Raw genomic sequence first — 20,393 nt, 5'->3', positions numbered from 1 at the left:
TATTACACTGTATAAATGCGGTATACAAACGTCGCTAAGAAAAATCTATAACCACCCAGGTGACACGTGGGTACTTGACGCTGTTGTGTATGTATACACAGATTGATTGGACGTGTCATTAAAACTTGATGTACTGCTATGCGTTCTGTTGTTCTGTGACACTCTTCAACAGCTGGGTCGAATATTTACAAGCTTTTTTACAAGTATTGCCAGATGCGCTATATGTAACTCTGTTATTTCTTTATCTTTCCCCTCGCTTCCGCACTTTGAACTCAATCATTCTCAGCCCTCACACCTTTACAATCCCCTTTTCTTGTTTGAAGAACGATGTCTCTTCTACGCAGAAAAAACAGTGGAAGATAAAAACAAAGACAAACAGTTCGGTAATGTTATTTGAAATATTTACATAGTAGCCACATTCACTTCATACCATCAAGTATCAAATCTTTTATTTAGTATTAGAAAATTTCGACAATTGCCACAGTATAGTGCAGCAGTGATTCGTCTTGTTGCAGGTACGACGACGGGCGTGAGGCTGGAGGGCGCCGCGCGCCGCCGGAGCAGCAGCTGCAGCCCCCCCATGGCGGCTAGGTGGCGCGGCAGAAACCCCGCAGAGTGAGTATGTAGAATAGGAAGCAAGTAAGAACGCGGGTGAAACTTAGTGCGCGGCAGGAACCCACGAGGTGGCGTATTGTGTACAGATATCGACGTCTTACTGAAGACAAGACAAGGAAATCGCACACACTTAAATTAGTCTTGACATTGAGGAAAATCTAAGGTGTTTGCAAGAGCGTAGAGAAGCATTCTGATTTAATAAAGATAAACATACCAGGTGAGTAAAACGTATGGAACACGGATTGTAGCTTTTCTATTTTAAGTTTTATTAACAAACGCTATATACAAAAGTTATAGGGCGTGGAAAAGGAGTATTTTGAACATTGTTTTAAAAAACTATGTTTTTAATTTATAAAGAGAGTGGCAAGGAGTGGCACCATGTACTTATTTTTCCATTTTTGTATTCTTCAGGTCTCAAAACGTATAAAATCATAAATATAACCATTTATACATTATTATTTGGTAAAAATCATCTCAAATTCGTGATCCCAAGTATGTGTACATAACAAAGAGAAATGCTTCAGTGCATCAGTTTAAGGACAATGAGGCCAAATTGTCCTCTTATTCGCCATAGTTACAAATTATTGATATGAAATGGAATTTCGGGAGGGAGGCACTACGACTCAGTACTGCGACCTTTCAAGATAAATTGTGCTATCCTGTAGGCAGGCGCATTCCCAAACCCACGCCGGATGACTACAGTAAGGTTCGCTGCGTACCTAGGTTTCGAGCAGGCAACCCCAATCGTCCTTAGGCCAGCCCCCTCCGTGCGTCGCCAGCCGGCGTTCGGAGAATGATATGGAATCATGACGGAATGGAGAAATGTTGACGGAATGATGTAGATGCCTAATATGGGGAAACGGAAGAACCCCGAGAAAAACCCCAACGGTGACCCTGTCCGTCACTATGGATTTTTCTATTAAACATCCCAGGCCTAACCGAGATTCGAACCCGGGTCGCCTGCATGACAGGCTGAAGCTCTGAACACTCAGCCACCGAAGGATAAATTGATACAGGTACTGAGGCATTTCTCTTTGTTATTTATTCATACTTTGGGAGCATAAATTTCAGGTAATTTTTACAATGTAATCGTTTATAAATTGTACCCACAGATAGATATTTCATGTTTGCTGATAGCTATTGATATTTTATATTTTCAACTTACGGCACTTTACATCCAGTCTTAAGTGCGAGAGGCTTTTGGAAAAGAAAGACGGTCGGATATTACCGAAATGAATCGTTAGAAATAGCTTCAGCATGCGCATTCTATTGAAATGAGCATTTGAGAAGCCATATTCCGCTTTGTAAGTTGGTCTGATTACTTGTCACTGTGGAAATGTTGGTTGAAAATGAGCAATGCGATCGAGAATCTCGCCAGTTGTATTGTCCGTGCTGTGATTCACTTCCTTCATGCAAGGAATGTAATCGCCGAATAAATTTTATTCATCGCCAGTTGTGCCAGATGTATAGGTCTAATGTTGTGAGTGAAGGAAAGGTCAGACAGTGGAATAGGCACTTCAGATGTGGGAAAAGGAACAAGAAAAGATGAGAAAAGATACGGTTCTCTATTGTCGGTTATGAGTTTATGAAAAATTTCGAAATGAAAATTCACAAAAATCAGCGCTTTACAATATTGGAATTGACAACATATTTGTGCGATGTACTGTAGAATCGAAGATGTTAATAGACGTTCATTAAAATCACCGCTTAATTTTAGCTTTGAAAATTGCTCAGTGTTATGGGACATGACGATAAAGTTCCTTCAAAGTATATTTTATATATATATATATATATATATATATATATATATATATATATATATATATATATATAGGGGGAAATTCGCGACCAAAAAGCTTATGGCTAATGCCCTTTAATGACAAGGGAGGTGTGTTGCTGGTTGATTTTTTAGGGGAGATGAACCATAGTTAATGCTGAGATGTATTGTAAAGCCATAACAAAATTACAGTGGGCAGTCGTAAACAAAATTTCTCATGTCATCTTGCATGGTAACGCATTCCCGCATATAGTTAGAGCACACTATAGAACCCATAGCACTTCTTTTTGAACATCAAAAGTTTCTACGAGAACTTGGAAGCAGCTTTGAAGATTTGGCTATTTTCATTGACGCCAGATGCCATTGACGAAGGCATTCAAACGTTCTTACCATGCTCTCTACAGTGGTCAATAAAATTCCAAAATCCCGCACAAAATTCTGAATTATACATTTAATTTAAAACGGTTGTTAAGAAAATAAGCTGCAATGTAGAATACATAAGCGGTTGTTAACAAAATAAGTTACAATGTAGGTCAGGACGAATAATTGTAAAGAGAAAACGCTGCGATCCTGGAAAAAAATATATATATTTCAAGATTTTTGGAAAATACGGGTACCGAAAAACGACTACTGCTATTTATAGAGATTTCTTCTAAATTGTTGGAAGGATTTTTGTTTTTTTTTTTGTTTACGGGACACAACATTGTTATAGAATGCCAGGTAAATCAGAGGATAAAATACATTTTATACGTCAAAACAAATAATAATAATAATAATAATAATAATAATAATAATAATAATGTTTTATTTTCGCTGGCAGAGTTAAGGCCATAAGGCCTTCTCTTCCACTCAACTATTGAACATGGATACAGCACTTCTAATGTAACTAAAGTCGACGGCAATTCGGAAGGCGGTATCTGCTAGCGTTTGCGTCGAGAGAGACAGATAGAGAGAGCAAGGCAGCGTACAACATTGCCACATCGTACTTCACGAGCACGTGCAATAAAATAGCGCAGGAGAGAATTTAAATTATCAAAAGACAATAATGAACTTAGCCACTGGTTACTATAAGCATGACACCAAACAAACCCTCTTTCCTTCACTAACAGTATTCTTTGAACGGTTCTCAATCCCACACCCTATGCTTTTGCAGTCGTTTCTTGCACTTTTGCAACGTTACAGTCAGCATCATGATGGCCGACAGCGTTCTGGTCGTCAATGTTTTTAAAATAATTATACACCTTAAACATATTTCCAACGCCTGTCTGTGCAGTGCTAGTCTTTTTACAGTCTCTCCTTTCATTTATTTATCTTACACACAGTATAGTGTATGTTAGTTTTACTTATTCAGTACATTGAAACGCTCACACGTGAACAAACGAACTCGGGAATCGGACTAATTTCGATTGGTTCTCTGTACAAACTTGTGACGTCACATGCCAGAAATGCTACGACGCATATAGCAGCTGACCGCCTTCCCAAATGCCGTCAAATTTAGTGATCAAAATAAAACGATTTAATAAACTGTAACGTAAATATATCTTTGTAAAGCAAAAATCCATGTTCACTGCCGTCTTTTTATAGTGTACATATCTTCAAAATGCTTTCCATTACTTTCTATACAACATTCATAAAGTTCACGTAGATTCTGATACATGTTTGCAGATAAAGGTTGCTGAAGTTAGTGAACTGTTGTCGCCGGATTCTGCATAAAGATGGACTCCTTTAACATACCCCATTCATAAGCATGGTGTGGTGTAAGGCCAGATGAATACGATGGATAAGGAAAATATGTTCAATGGAAAATTATGCGTTCCCCAAGAGTTTCTGGAGCAAAGCGAGTGTGTTATGGCCGGTGTCAACAACTTGTAACATTAACGTGTTAACTCGGTGACGGCTTGTAAAACATTTCACAAAAGCCTTCTGAAACATGTTTCGAACTTGGACCATTTGCACATCCAAGTCCGTATGAACGGAAGTAATACTCAGCAATGAAAATTGCGAGAATTATAATTGCAGCATTAAGCCAAGCACTGAATTTACAATATTCTGGCAAGATAAAAAATACTTAGTTGTTAGGCAAACATGCGCAGTAGCCGAGCGAATATTTCAGTACTGTTTGTATTGGCGCATGAATTAACTTAATTTATATAATTCTGAAAGACTTTTCTGTCAATGCACAAATGAAACTTATGCTTGTTTGAGCAAGTATAAAACAGTGGTGTTCGACACTAAACAGATCGTGTTGTATACTTTATAAGTGTTGTGATGAAACAGAGTTAGGCGAAAGGAAAGAAATTAGGAAAGGAACACAACCTGCCTTTAGATACTGTCAAAATAGCCGACCTGTCGACTACGCAACGTTCGACACTCCTGGAGAACACTCTATTTATGTCCTAGGGCAGTTCTTAATTTAACAACCCTCTCAAGTACGGCGTCGCCGTCATTCTCGGCGGCCTGATGATTACCACGGTTACCACTGGAACCAAGATACACGCGCTCAAACTCGGCATTTTTAAGAGTGATAAATCCTTACCACGACTTTCTTCCGGGCGTCCTCGGTGGCCTACAATTCGCCATGCTACCCTTTGGATCGAAGTTCGCGAGTTCAAACACGGCCACGGAAGATGGATTTTAAAGGGCAATAAAATTATTAGCATGACTTCTTCTTGGTGTAAAGTAGTGCTAGGAGACCTTGTCGTAAGCCTACAGCACGTAAAATAAACCTGTGCTTGTTAGAGGTCTCCAGGTAAAATTTGTGTACCATTTCTCGCCCACATTGAATTTCTACGCTGAATAACTTGTGAATTAACTTTTCTGTTTTCTTGACTTAGCAACACTGAATTTGTACAGAAGTATAAAGTGTGGGTAATTTTTGAAAAACTCTTAATGAGCACTATTCAAAAATAAAAAATATATATTGGGTGTTCCATTTAACCGGAAGTAGAAAAAACTCGGTAATACCATTATTGAAGTTCTTAGTTAATATGGTTATCCCCACATACCAAGTTTCATGTCACTGAACCACATGCTTCAAAAGTTATTTAGGTTGTGCGGGACTTTTAACTAACCCTGTATATATATATATATATATATATATATATATATATATATATATATATATACCAAGCCTTGTACTTCGGGCGTGGTAAGTGATTGAAGATGTAAGTGAGCGGAAAATGTTGCATTTTTCAGTAATTCTGTATCAATGTGTAAAATATCCGTTACAGAATAAAATATACCTATTACGTAGACAGAAAGCTTTTTACTTATAGTGTCTATCTTATATAACTACTGAGTTATTGATATTTAACAATGTTAGGCACCAGCGCGACTTAACATTTTGTGTCTAGCGCTGAAAAGAACAGAAATGATTTAGTAGTGCCAGATAGCAGACGTGAAAGAGATAGGACAATGGTCTCATTAGAGTTGAAATGGTTTTAACTGACCTAGCCCGCCTTTAGATCTAATCCTCCATTCAAATTTCAGAGACTGTCCATAGTCACGGAGTTGGAAATAAAGGGACATTGTTTATAGGTTAATGAAAAGGGTAAGCGGCACACGAGAAAATCTGCGTCACAGCCGCTTTGTGAACGAGAGTCCGTCAGCTGACAGAGTTGCGGCTGGGTTCATTCAAGTTGTTAAGTCAACACGAACAAAATCCGTCTCTAGGGCTTCGCAATTCAGTGACATTTAGAAGGGTCTGTGTTGAAACAGAACTCCACCTGGTTTCGTTTCCACTCGGAGCTCTGCCGGCTTCGCTAGGGCACTTGTCTGGCTTCGTTCCGCGTCTCTCAACCCGCGGGCAAGGTAGGAGTGGCAGCATCATTTTGTATGTACTGTAACTTATACGGTACGCCTTGTCAGAAACCTGCAAGTTCAAAACCGGAAGCTCGAAGTGAACGGGGCAGGATAATTCGAGGCGTGCAGGTTTCACTATTATCATCTGCCTCATCGTCACCACTGTCTATGACGTGTCTGCACGGCACCTATACACTAGAAATCACCCGTTGAGTCTTATAGTAAGGCTGGCTTTCCCACTTTTTGATCCATTCAGCCACACATAGAAGGACAATTTGTTGGAGATGGGGAAGAGGTTGTTGACAGGAACTATGATTTACGGTACTTCACTATTATCATCGTAAAAAACATTGGCCTGTGTTTTGATCACTGAGGCCCGTATTCATAGACATTCTTAGCGCGGGTTTCCGGTGGATGATCAGCGAACTAACCTTTTTCGTATTCATAAACCAGTGTTAGCGATATGATATGATATGAATCCTGTACATGTAACCAGTCGATAGCCGGGGCTAGTTTAGCACGCTTGTAGCGCGGGATAACGAAATGTCTATGAATAGCACCGTTAATGTCTAATCGCGTACTTGCAAACTATGCGCGGTATTTATGGTAGAAATAAAAGTTTTCCTGAAAATATTTCCCTCATTAAGCAATTTTTAGGTTACTGATTTAATTTCTTACATAATTTTAAATTTCCCTGAAAATTTTCCCCTTATTAAGTAATTTTCTTAACTTACTGCCTTTGCTAATTTTATAATTGTACTGATGTAATTATAAATTTTTCCTGAAAACCTTCCCCCTATTAAACAATTTTTTTAGATTACTATAGATATTCCTAAGTTTTATAATTATAACGATACACAGATTTCCAAAATGAGGAACATTTGACTGACAACTTCGGCTGGCCCCAAGAATGCATGAAACATATGAAAGTTTGCAATTAACAATTTGTTGCAAGAGACAAAATACTATATACAGTCAAGATCAATGTGAAAGTAAAATTTCCTCTCAAGCAATTCTTTTAGATTATTTATTTTGAAAACCTTTATAATTGTATTGATACTAAAATTTCCTGTACATTCAGACGATTTATCCAATCCGGTATTTATAAGTTTTAACTACCTGCTGCTAGTTCTATAAAATAATACTATACTAGATTATTAAGCCTTATATTAATACAGTACTATAATATACATGTACACTGCCACTTCACCACACCAAAATAAATGCACATTGAATTCTTGTTAAATTGTAGTGTCTATTTAAGCTATAAAAATAAATAAAAAACACTATAATAATTATTATTATTAAGCTATACAATATACAATAATATTAACTGTCAACGGTTTTAAAACAGGCAGTTCAATACTTCACTTGATCAACAATAGAGCAAGATTGAAAGGAAAGGGAGAAGTGTGAACAACATTTTGCAACGTTGCGTGGTCGGCGTTGCTAAATTTTCAGGTATGTCCCAAAAACAACACGCAGACGTTCCTGCAGAACAAATATTGCAGCATTGTGTCCAATGCCCAGGGTGCGAATATATAGTATACTTGGATGACTGTATTTTTCCACTTACCGGATCTAATACCTCGGGGTCTAATGGTTATCGCGTTTGTAGCTAAGGTACTTGAATTCGGTCTCGGCCGAGAACAATAGGGCCTGTATTTTAGGCATAATAAATTCTAAGCGCGGAATTCATCGATGTGGACGTGTAGACTTATTACATGTAAAATATCCCATTTTAGTGAATGGATATGATTAAATTCCAACACCCCTCAACTCGTGCTCAACTCTTTATAACGCATGTCCACGATAATGATTGTGGAAGGAACATAGGCAGAGTTACGGGGGGGAACACTGCCCCCCCCCAAACTTGTCTCAACTTTTTTTTTTTCTATTAACGTTAGAAAATATTGAATTCAAAAGATCTTTTTTGCTTTTGTTTATGATAAAGTTTCTGTGCTTAAATTGACAAATGTCTTCAGATCATGTGTCTGGACTATAATATTTATTTTAAATTTCTGAATATATAAGAATTTCTATACCTAATAAATTTGAGGAATGGAAGCATTGTAATATTTCTTTTGTAACAACCTGTACTCATGTGCTAGAAGTCTGCAGGTGTTCAGGGCGTCACTTGGAGAAATATGAGTAACATATTGCACAACAATGCAGAAAAAAGAAAAGTGATCCCGGTATAATGTGTAAACTTAAAGACGAGATTAAATAAAATAAGGTTTACATTTCATATATTATGATATCTTCAGGAAGGTAAGCTTCATATAAAAAAAGTTTCTGTTAGCACTGTTGTGTAGTTTTATTGATGTATGCATGTGTTTCTGTACGAGAGACAAAAAGAGGGCGATTGTTTTAAGTTATACCCTATTATAATTTGTAGTAGACCTACAGTTCAAGCCCTATTACAACTCGATCCGAAACATCGCGGATATGGATATAACTCTGTAAGAAACATGCCCCGGGAAATACCTTTATTAAATGATCATATCCCGATACACTGTACCAAGGTTAAGCTATAACGGGGGGAGGAGGTAAATGATGTCCCTCATAACCCCGCTATATGGGGATTCTATGGTTGTGCTTCCCCCCCCCCTCCCCCAAGGAAACGGTTCTCTCTCCGCCCATGGGAAGGAAATCTTTCATGGAGAAGACTGAGAACATGTCGATTCATAAGGTTACCGGTTCACAGCACAGTATAACGATGTCCACTGATGTACCTGAACTCGTGCACAAATCGAAATTAAGTGTATCGAGCCGATATCGATTGTGAAGACGTGAAGAGCCAATGACTGCTCGGCACTGTAAAGCTACTCGACTGATGACATATCATGAGAATGAAATAGGTAATCGGCACTGTAACCCTTATGACGCAACCAGATTCAGAGAGTAGTAGTCCTCAAAGTTGGTCTTGGACAAACGACCGCTATTAACACGTTTAATGTTTGTTCCATTTCGACGGCCATACTTCGTGGTGTTAACATAGTAATACAGGCAGACTTTGCATAAGTTGGCAAAATAATATTAAATTAGCCTTCAAAACTGACCTTGTCCCACCAACTGCACGTGGACTGGGTAGTAACAATCTTGCAGTTTCAATTTTATTTGTGTACTGTATAAGATCGTTCGATAAACAATCCTTAAAAGTGATCTTGTGCCACCAATGTCTAACAATGTAAACTGTTTGTTCAGCTCCCAAACGCAAGCTAGGCCAACAGTGAAAACTGAATTATAACGCGGTACTCGGGGGACATACTTATTAATAGGGAATACGCGTAGCTTATCCGCTGTGTATCGGAGGGGGGACGTGACGGGAGGACAGAAGAATATATTATGTGCAATTTTGCGTCATCAAACACACAAACGAATCGTCCTCGGTGGTCTAGTAGTTGTTACCATGCTATTCCTTTGGAATAGACGTTCGCCTGTTCAAACCCGGTTTAGGGCGATGAAAATTTTAGCATCGTTTCCTTTGGAAGGGAGTAAATGGAGTTCCTTGTTGTAGATAAGTGATGTCAAAGCAAGCGCATTTTTCTGACCTTGACGTCGTGCGCGGGCATCAAGCACTAGGTATGGAAGGAGGAAGAATTATGTATATGAATAAGCAGCCTGTTGATTAAGAAAATAGTGGTGCACAAACTTCAAACGGAACGTGAAATTTTATGTCGCAATTTTTATATGGCTTCTTTCTGTTGGATATTATCTATATTGTCTGTAAAACAAAAGTACTAACACTGATTTCTTAATCTGACACTTGTGTTTTAAATGTTAATAACATAATAAAAGAGTTAAGAAGGAATATTCACATAAATTTCATAGTAGTATTATATTATACTAAGTGAATGAAACATATCATTTATAAAGAAAGTGATATTCCAAAGAAAAGATTGAGTATGACATGGTAATTTGGAATTGATATTGATAATATCTTTAGCCTTATAAAAGTAATCAATAAAGTAATCACACAATATTATAGTACAAAGCAAAGTTACCTAGGTATATATTTTAACTGTAACTAATATTACATAACAAAACTCTTATCGCATTATGCTTTTAAGGTGATATCGGTGCGCTTCTTTCTATCATCAGGATATTAAATCATTTTCTCGAAATCTGCTGAAGCTATAGATCTGAAGTTTTACAACACATGGGCACATATCTTTTGTTTATGATGTAATAGTAGTTGCTTTGTTAATTCATTTCCTTACATACATTTTCCATGCGAATATTTTAAAAAGTTCAATACAATATCTTCAATAATACGTACTTACGTTATATCAGACTTACGAAAAATTGTTTCAGTACCTGTAAGGCTACTAAATAAACATATCTGAAAATTTCACTTAAACATATCTGAAAATTTCACTTTTCTATAAAATAAAGTTGAGAAAAAATTCATTTTGAATAAAAAAGCAAACTTGTGAAAAATGTGCATTAAAATTAAAACTTACATTCTTATAATGCACTTATACCTCTCAAACAAATATAAAAATTAACATGGATACAGTTTTAATAAGTTATATTCTCATTATCCATTGAATCAGTTCTGGCCATCCCTGTATATAGCTCGACCAAGCGGCATATACTACCTCTTTCGTCTGTCTGAGCTCTAAAGCGCGCGCTTGCGCCTATGGGCATCAGTTGACATGAATGTTGTAGATTTACGACATGTAAAAGAACCTTCTTCCTGATAGGGACTCCAAAAAAAAATTGTTGATAATTATCGAGGGAATTATAAATTTGTTGCCTATGTTGAATGTCGACGACGAATAAGTTTGCAGTGGAAAGTGTTGTTAAATAAAATACTAAATTGTTGTTTGCTGTTGTTGCTGCTGCTGCTGCTATTGCTACTGCTACTGCCACAAAAATAAAAAAAAGTAATCAGTTACACATCTTTAGTCGTACGAATCATAAAATACAGGATTTCCTGTAGGCTTATAAAAATTAAGGTATAATTTCTTGTGTTACATTATATAGCCTGCAACAAACGTATGAGATAAGCAAGGAACGTAAACTTATTCTTGCCGTAAAAGCATAAGAACATCAAATTGATATTCACCGATGTATTTTTTTGGGGGAACCATACTTTCCACCGCATTACATCCGAACACGCAGTATATCGGTCCGCGCTATATCGGGGTTTTACTGTAGGCCTATTTCTTGTACACATTATTGTTGAACTTAGCCTCAATAATTCTGGATATTTATTGAAAAAATCCCATCTCGTTAATCCGTTTTTAACTTGAAGTGGGTGAAGAACTATCTGGAAATACTTTTTTCGGGTCACAGATGGTATGAAAAGAGTAATGTTAAATAACATGGGTCGAAAGTGCTTCCTTATAACATTCAGACTGCTGAAGCGTTTGTACGTTAAATGTAGTTTATGGTGACCAATAGGCACTCAAACGGTGTTAATAATGTTTTATTCATTTTATGGTGCACTAGAGGAAACAACGTTCAGAAGCACGGTCACCAAGCTGTAAACGACCTGGCAAGGATTACCTTATGCGCTCGATATATCCTCGAATGACTTTCGCTTCTTCTGCAATATGAGCAACAAAAGCCATTTCGTCTTCAAGTAGTGTATCGTAAGTTATGTTTTCCGTGTATCCCCGTAAACAGAAGTTCAATTTATCAAATACGACGACCTCAGACGCTAGGGTAAGGTCCTTATTCACGGCTTGTAACTTTGTGAAGAAACGTTTTGCAGCCGCGGTTGCTGAATATGTGCCATCTATCACCCCAGGAAGTTTTTCCAGGTGGTTTTTCTACACTCTGTTTGTTAGTAATGGATAATGTTAATGAGCGGACATAATAACTAAGAAATAATTTTAAAATATAACAACAGTTTTGAATAAGTTACCATGCGTAGGAGATGAGGTATTACTTGCAAAAAAAAAAAATGAATTACAAGTACAAATAGCCGACCACAAAAATATAAATAGTACAGAAAAGGAACGAAACAGTGATTTCAAATAAAATATATTGAAATTAATAATAAACATTAAAAATAACAGAATAGACTTCCAACTTAGTTATGTGAAATGTACAATAAACCCCACAATTATTTAACACAAAAATTAAATCATTTCAAAATATGCATGGCACAATACTGAAGACATTTAGAAATAAAATCAGTACAATGTCATGGCAGTCCTTAAGTAACATTCGATGCTCATACCTTCATGGAACAAATAAATAAAGAATCAAAATCGCAGAAATGAAAATTTTAAGAAGTGTAGCTGCTTATATCCATAAGGCCCAGTCAGCAAAGCAGTTGTAAATATTTCTAATTTAGGAGTAATTATTACATGTCATGCAAGACTAACTGTGAAACAGTCCCCGAATAAGCCCAGATAAAATAGCATACTTGGTAGGTAAACAGCTGCAAATCTAGAGGACATAGTGAAGAAAATGGGTGGACGTTTTCTTAGACGGAACTATACTCAAATCTAGTTTTGAAAATATTATTATTATTATTATTATTATTATTATTATTATTATTATTATTATTTATTATATTATTATTATTACTGTTATTATGGTTATTATTATTATTATTATTATTATTATTATCATCATCATCATATATAGTTAGAGCGCTATACTTAAATCTTGTGAACCTGATTCGATCCCCGGTGTATCCCCTATTTATAACTTGTGTTGGGCAAGCCCGTGATCCAGGTAACACACTGCTTTTCTCCGGGAGCTCCGGTTCCTCTGTGGCATCCCAACAAATCTCCACCGTCATCTCATCGCGGGTGTAGCGTAGACTAGCCTCCAACCTGTACGAATACTGTAAGTTCATAGTGAGTAATTATTTATTTAATGTTCTTTGTCAAAACAACACATTATTAGCCTATGAGATTATGTGACAATGGAACAACGATGGAATGGGAATAGCTTTCTATATGAGACATATATCGAGATGTGCCGGGGATCGAACCCTTCTTTTCTTTTGTAGGAAGTCGTTAAATAACTTCCAAAATAATACAGCAATAAGAACAGAGCATACCACAAAAATAAAGGTGCGAAATGTTACGAATAGTATCAGGGGAGAAGAGCCAGTCTATATGAATTTAATGTACAGTTTAAGTACGCGGGTTAAAGTTCACCCCGCAATCTCCAGCACAATTAAAATATTTTGTGGAATAATTTCCCCTAACGCAATTACCTCACGTTAATTGACGTTGGAACGAGGTTTCCATGACAACTGATACAGTCCGTCTAGCGTCTGACGTGATGTGAAGAGAAGCACCACCAATCTCTCAGACCTAAAACCAATGGGAAGTAGTCAGCTGAGTTATGAGGATGGAGCAGTAGGGGTCCACAATCCATTTATACAAAGTTGTCTCTGTATGCTGGAATTCGCTTTGCCTAGGAATCTTGAAATTGTAATGTGTCAGTTGTGAATTGAAGACAAAATCCAATAATGTAAGCATGAATTACTTTGGAAACTGAAGACTAATAATTGTGTTACAGTTGACCGTTCATTCATTCATTCATTCATTCATTCATTCATTCATTCTTTTCATTTATTCATTCATTCTTTTCATTTATTCATTCATTCTTTTCATTTATTCATTCATTCTATTCATTTATTCATTCATTCCATTCATTTATTCATTCATTCATTCCATTCATTCATCCATTCCATTCATGCATCCATTCCATTCATCCATCCATTCCATTAATCCATTAATGCATCCATCCATTCATCTATTCATTTCATTCAGTCATCCATGTCATTCATGCATCGATTCCATTCATGCATCTATTCCATTCATGCATCCATTCCATTCATCCATCCATTCAATTCATCCATCCATTCAATTCATCCATCCATTCAATTCATCCATTCATTCCATTCATCCATCCATTCCACTCATTCATCCATTCATTCCATTCATCCATCCATTCCATTCATCCATTAATGCATCCATCCATTCATCTATTCATTTCATTCAGTCATCCATTCCATTCATTCATCCATCTCATTCATGCATTCCATTCATTCATTCATGCATTCCATTTATCCATTCCATTCATCCATCTATTCCATTCATCCATTCATGCATTCCATTCATCCATTAATCCATCCATTCATTCCATTAATCCATCAATTACATGCATTCATCCATCCATTCATTACATTCATCCATCCATTCCATTCATTACATTCATTCATCCATCCATCCATTCATTTATTTATTAGTTCTCAAACTGTAGAAACATTAATTATAATTGGCTCATGCAATCGATGTGGTGACGATAGGTAACTGCCACACTTGTAGCTAATTTAGGTGCAAAGTGTTGTCAGGGGCTCCGAAATTGCAAACTCTGCATTCATTAAAACAACAGAGTGCTAGATTACTTGCGCGTTACTATTTGGAAGAATATGTTTTTGTTCTTAGAATTAAAGTATCACAGAAAAAGAACAACAGTAGGCCTAAATTATTAAATTATTATGACTGAACTGTCAAACAAATAAATTGCTCCTATTTATGGCTATTTTGCTGCATTATATATAGGCCTACCTATTATGAAGTGATTGGAGAATTAGAAGAAAATGCTCAAGCAGATAACAATGTGCATTTTGGAAGGAGAATATAAAAACATCCAAATCTGCATAATGCCTTGAAACCAGTGCTTCTTGACGAAAGCAAAACATGAATGTTACGAGAACAGGACAAGAAACGAATAGAAGTTATTCAAATGAGATTCCTCAGACCTGCTTTAGGAAAGATAAAACGAAAAGAAATGGAAATGAGATAAAGATTGAAAACTAAACGTAAAAGAAGGAATGAAACGATACTAATAAGTTGTGTCCACGACAAGCATACCCTGCTGGACCTAAAGTTAAGTAAAGGTATTCGATTAGTCTGGGAGCTTCACTGAACCATTGGTCTACTTAAAAATTCTAGAATTCATAATTGTGCAGTTGAAATTATGTAGCAGATAGAGATAAGATATTAGGGAATAACTGAAAAAAGGAACCTAGCAACATTTCCGGAAAGATCGATTGCAGAAAAACTGAAGAAGCGATAGTAAAGGAAAAACAGTTTATCATAAACAGCGTAACGTTCAGTACTAGCTTAGAGCTGAAGTAACGCACTCATAATAAACAAAATGAGATTTGGGAGAGAATGTACATGAGAAACAACACCTGACGGAGTTACAGGGCTACCAGCCAGCTTGTCGAGTTTCCCCCAACTATAAAATTAATTTCGGAAAACGTAGCCAATTATGTGTCTTTCTCGAGTTAAATTTTATATTACCTAGTTATCAGGTATCGATCAAATTCCAGCAGAACTAATATAAGAGGATGGAAGCGCATTATCTAACGAAATTTATAAGCTTGTACTTGCTATTTGGGAAAAGGAAATTGTATCAGAACAATGGAAGGAGTCCATAATCGTACCTATCTTTAAGAAGGGGGACAAGACTAATTGTAGCAACTTTCGAGGAATATCACTTTTGTTGACGTCGTACAAAATTTTGTCCAATATTCTTTTTAAAAGATTAACTCCATATGTGGATGAAATTTTTGGGGATCATCAATGTGGTTTTAGGCGTAATAGATCAACTATTGGCCAGATATTTTGTATTCGACAGATAATGGAGAAAAAATGGAAGTATAAGGGTACAGTGCATCAGTTATTCATAGATTTCAAAAAGGCATATGACTCGGTTAAGAGAGAAGTTTTATATGATATTCTTATTGAATTTGGTATTCCCAAGAAACTACAGTAGTTCGATTAATTAAAATGTGTCTCAGTGAAATGTACAGCAGAGTTCGTATAGGTCAGTTTCTGTCAGATGCATTTCCAGTTCACTGTGGGCTAAAGCAAGGAGATGCACTATCACCTTTACTTTTTAACTTTGCTCTAGAGTATGACATTAGGAAAGTCCAGGATAACAGAGAGGGTTTGGAATTGAATGGGTTACATCAGCTGCTTGTCTATGCGGATGACGTGAATATGTTAGGAGAAAATCCACAAACGATCAGGGAAAACATGGGAATTTTACTGGAAGCAAGTAAAGAGATAGGTTTGGAAGTAAATCCTGAAAAGACAAAGTATATGATTATGTCTCGTGACGAGAATATTGTACGAAAGGGAAATATAGAAATTGGAACTTTATCTTTCGAAGAGGTGGATAAGTTCAAATATCTTGGAGCAACAGCAATAAATATAAATGATACTCGGGAGGAAATTAAACACGGAATAAATATGGGAAATGCATGTTATTATTCCGTTGAGAAGCTTTTATCATCCAGTCTACTGTCAAAAAATCTGAAAGTTAGAATTTATAAAACAGTTATATTACCGGTTGTTCTTTATGGTTGTGAAACTTGGACTCTCACTTTGAGAAAAGAACATAGGTTAAGGGTGTTTGAGAAAAGGTTCTCAGGAAAATATTTGGGTCTAAGAGGGATGAAGTTACAGGAGAATGGAGAAAGTTACACAACACAGAACTGGACGCATTTTATTCTTCACCTGACATAATTAGGAACATTAAATCCAGACGTTTGAGATGGGCAGGGCATGTAGCACGTATGGACGAATCCAGAAATGCATATGGAGTGTTAGTTGGGAGGCCGGAGGGAAAAAGACTTTTGGGGAGGCCGAGACGTAGATGGGAAGATAATATTAAAATGGATTTGAGGGAGGTGGGATATGATGATAGAGAATGGATTAATCTTGCTCAGGATAGGGACCGATGGCGAGCTTATGTGAGGGCGGCAATGAACCTCTGGGTTCCTTAAACGCCAGTAAGTAACTATTACCGAGTTAACATGTTTCTGCCTGTTATCGGCCATCTTCAGAACTGGTTGTTGCTGGTCTTGGCGCCTTTTGTTTGTGTTGTCTATGGGGGTGTGTTTGTGTAATGTAATGTGGAGTCAAAGAGTGTGTGTGTGTTCTGAAATTGAGTTGTGTGTTGAGAATTTCTTTTGGATGTGTTTTTGTGTGTCTATATATTTCGTATTGTTCTAGTGTGTTTAGTTTCTGGCTTTTTGGTTGAATATGTAGAATTTCCATGCCTGTGTTGATGCAAAACACATCACAAATGCTAACCACGCCTACAGAGACATCAACACAGACATGGAAATTCTATATATTCAACTAAAAAAGCCAGAAACTAAGCACACTAGAACAATACGAAATATGTAGACACACAAAAACACATCCAAAAGAAATTCTCAACACACAACTCAGTTTCAGAACACACACTCTTTGACTCCACATTACACTACACAAACACACCCCCACAGATAACACAAACAAAAGGCGCCAAGACCAAAAACAACTAGTTCTGAAGATGGCCGATAACAGGCAGAGACATGTTAACGAGGTAATATAAAATTTAACACGAGAAAAACACATAATACGTTTTCCGAAGTGATATAGTGTTAAAAGTTGTGTAATCAAGATGTATATAAAATTAATGTTAGGTAGTTCCATGACGGATCCTCGAATCTTGTCGTCATAATACCATCTAGTATCACCGATTCAATGAACGCTAAATAACCTCGCTGCTGATACAGCGTTTTCATATAACCATTTAAAAGTGTAACATTGCGAGTGCAAAAACATATGCAGATAAATAGCAAGGGACAGACTTCTCCAAATTATAAATACCTGGCAAGATACGTAAGAAAACAAAATTTAAAATTATGTGAAGTAAGAACCTTCTATACCATTTCATATGGCCCAGAATGTTACTTTTATAAGAAATACTGCAGTGATTCAGAATTCAAAATTAGATCGGATGGAATGCCAAGAAACGAATGAATTAGGAATTTTCTTAGTAGGTTATTTAACAGCGATGTATGAAATACTGGGTTATTTAGCGTCATAGGAATTGGTGATAGCGAGATGGTAGCCTATTTGGCGAGATTAGGTCAAAGATTAGATTGCCTCATATTCACCTTACAGTTGCGGAAAACCTGGGAAAAAATCAATCAGATAATCAGTCGAAGCGGGAATCAAATCCAAGCCCAGCGCAGCTCCGGATCAACAGGCAAACGTACTGTCTTCTGAGCTATGCAGGTGGAGTGGAATCACTCATGAGGGGCGGGAGAAAAAAAAGTTATATGAGTAAAATAATAACATAAATGACGGAGAAATGTAAGAAGAATATACTTTTGTACAATACGGAATTATAACCCTAATAATATTGGATCATGAATACCTTCGTATTACTGCATTTAATGCTTTAAAATAATGGTTATTTTTGTCATGAACTTTTGCATTTTAGCATTGATAAATTCGTGACTATTGACTCAAGATATCGGAATAGATTTTCAGAAATAATCCTATATAACTGAAAAGTAATATCAATCAAGGAAACGTCGTCGAAGTTTGAAACGTCCCTTAAATGAATGAAACCTACGATCACACCTTCGGGGCCTAGGTCTACCTATATAGAGGACAGACGAAAAAGAATGCCTGACTCATGCCTGTCCAATGAGAGAGAAAGAAAAAAATCTATTGTTGTTAGTCCTCCACTGTGACCAAAGTACCGTTTCTGGCTGCAGAATCCAGCACATCCGGATGAGCAGTAGGTTATTTCCCTTCTCCTCATCAGTGTTTTGTCTCGTGTTGCCTTAAGCTATGGCCTTGCACCAATCTAATTTCACAAGGTAACCAAGGAGTCTCGATGCCTCTTTGTTGGTTCATATTCTTCACTAGAGCGGGAACGAAACGGACGAAAGGCCCGAAGTTTGTAGATTAATAATAATAATAATAATAATAATAATAATAATAATAATAATAATACTTACAAATGGCTTTTAAGAATTCCGCAGGTTCATTGCCGCCCTCACATAAGCCCGCCATCGGTCCCTATCCTATCATATCCCACCTCCCTCAAATCCATTTTAATATTATCCTCCCATCTACGTCTCGGCCTCCCCAAAGGTCTTTTTCCCTCCGGTCTCCCAACTAACACTCCATATGCATTTCTGGATTCGTCCATACGTGCTACATGCCCTGCCCATCTCAAACGTCTGGATTTAATGTTCCTAATTATGTCAGGTGAAGAATACAATGCGTCCAGTTCTGCGTTGTGTAACTTTCTCCATTCTCCTGTAACTTCATCCCTCTTAGCCACAAATGGTTTCCTAAGAACCTTATTCTCAAACACCCTTAATCTCTGCTCCTCTCTCAAAGTGAGAGTCCAAGTTTCATAACCATACAGAACAACCGGTAATATAACTGTTTTATAAATTCCAACTTTCAGATTTTTTGATAGCAGACTAAAGCTTCTCAACCGAATAAAACAGGTATTTACCATATTTATTGTGCGTTTAATTTTCTCCCAAGTGTCATTTATTAGTATATTTGTTACTGTTTCTCCAAGATATTTGAATTTTCCCATCTCTTCGAAGGATAAATCTCCAATTTTTATGTTTACATTTCGTACAATATTTTGGTCACGAGACATAATCATATACTTTGTACTTTATAATAATAATAATAATAATAATAATAATAATAATAATAATAATAATAATAATAATGCGTTACATCAACTGCAAGATTATCTAGCGTCGTAGAACTGGTGGTGGCGAGATGAGGCTGAAAAATTTACCGTGAGGTTACCTGACATTCGCCATACAGTTGGAAAATCTCGAAGAAATCAACCCAAGTGGAACTCGAACCCACGCCGAGGGCAGCATCGTATTAGGCCTATTATTAATTCATTTCATTTCATTTAGTGTTCTGCCCAAGGGCAGGTCTTTCACTGCAAATCCAGCTTTCTCCAATCTTTCCTATTATTATTATTATTATTATTATTATTATTATTATTATTATTATTATTATCCCATGTGAGAAAATATCAAGCTTTCGTTTATCGTTTGCAGTGAGTTTCACATCTATTCCTCGTTACGCTGAAGCCTGCCGTGACCTGGCCGGTTACACTGCAGACCGTGGGGTAACAAAAGAAGGCCGCGGATAATTGCTACCGGGTGCTCGAGGCTGCAGATTCCAGTGTGACTGAGCGAACCCTCTTGTGGGAGTCGGTTGCTAGGCAACTGAGTCACACCTCTGCGTGGGCCATTTTCCATATGACGAACACGTCCGTTTAACAACTGAGAAAGGTTACGTATGTGGCTGGAGCCCGAGGCGTTCACGGCCGTGGTGTGGGGCAGTCAACAGAATGAAGTGTATTGCATACT

General features: G+C 37.0%; 1 protein-coding gene across 1 annotated transcript in view; it reads left to right on the top strand.

Moving 5' to 3' along the window:
- The window catches only part of LOC138696314 (ras-associated and pleckstrin homology domains-containing protein 1), a 453,731-nt gene that overhangs the window by 173,926 nt on the left and 259,412 nt on the right, over window positions 1-20,393 (top strand). The window contains exon 2 of the mRNA XM_069821103.1: window positions 516-615. Within this exon, the coding sequence (XP_069677204.1) occupies window positions 581-615 (35 nt within the window). The 5' untranslated portion in view covers window positions 516-580. The remainder of the gene's footprint in view (window positions 1-515; window positions 616-20,393) is intronic.

The sequence above is a fragment of the Periplaneta americana genome, chromosome 3, assembly GCF_040183065.1.
Source record: "Periplaneta americana isolate PAMFEO1 chromosome 3, P.americana_PAMFEO1_priV1, whole genome shotgun sequence".
Lineage (NCBI taxonomy): Eukaryota > Metazoa > Arthropoda > Insecta > Blattodea > Blattidae > Periplaneta > Periplaneta americana.
This window is presented reverse-complemented; position numbering and strand designations above follow the sequence as displayed.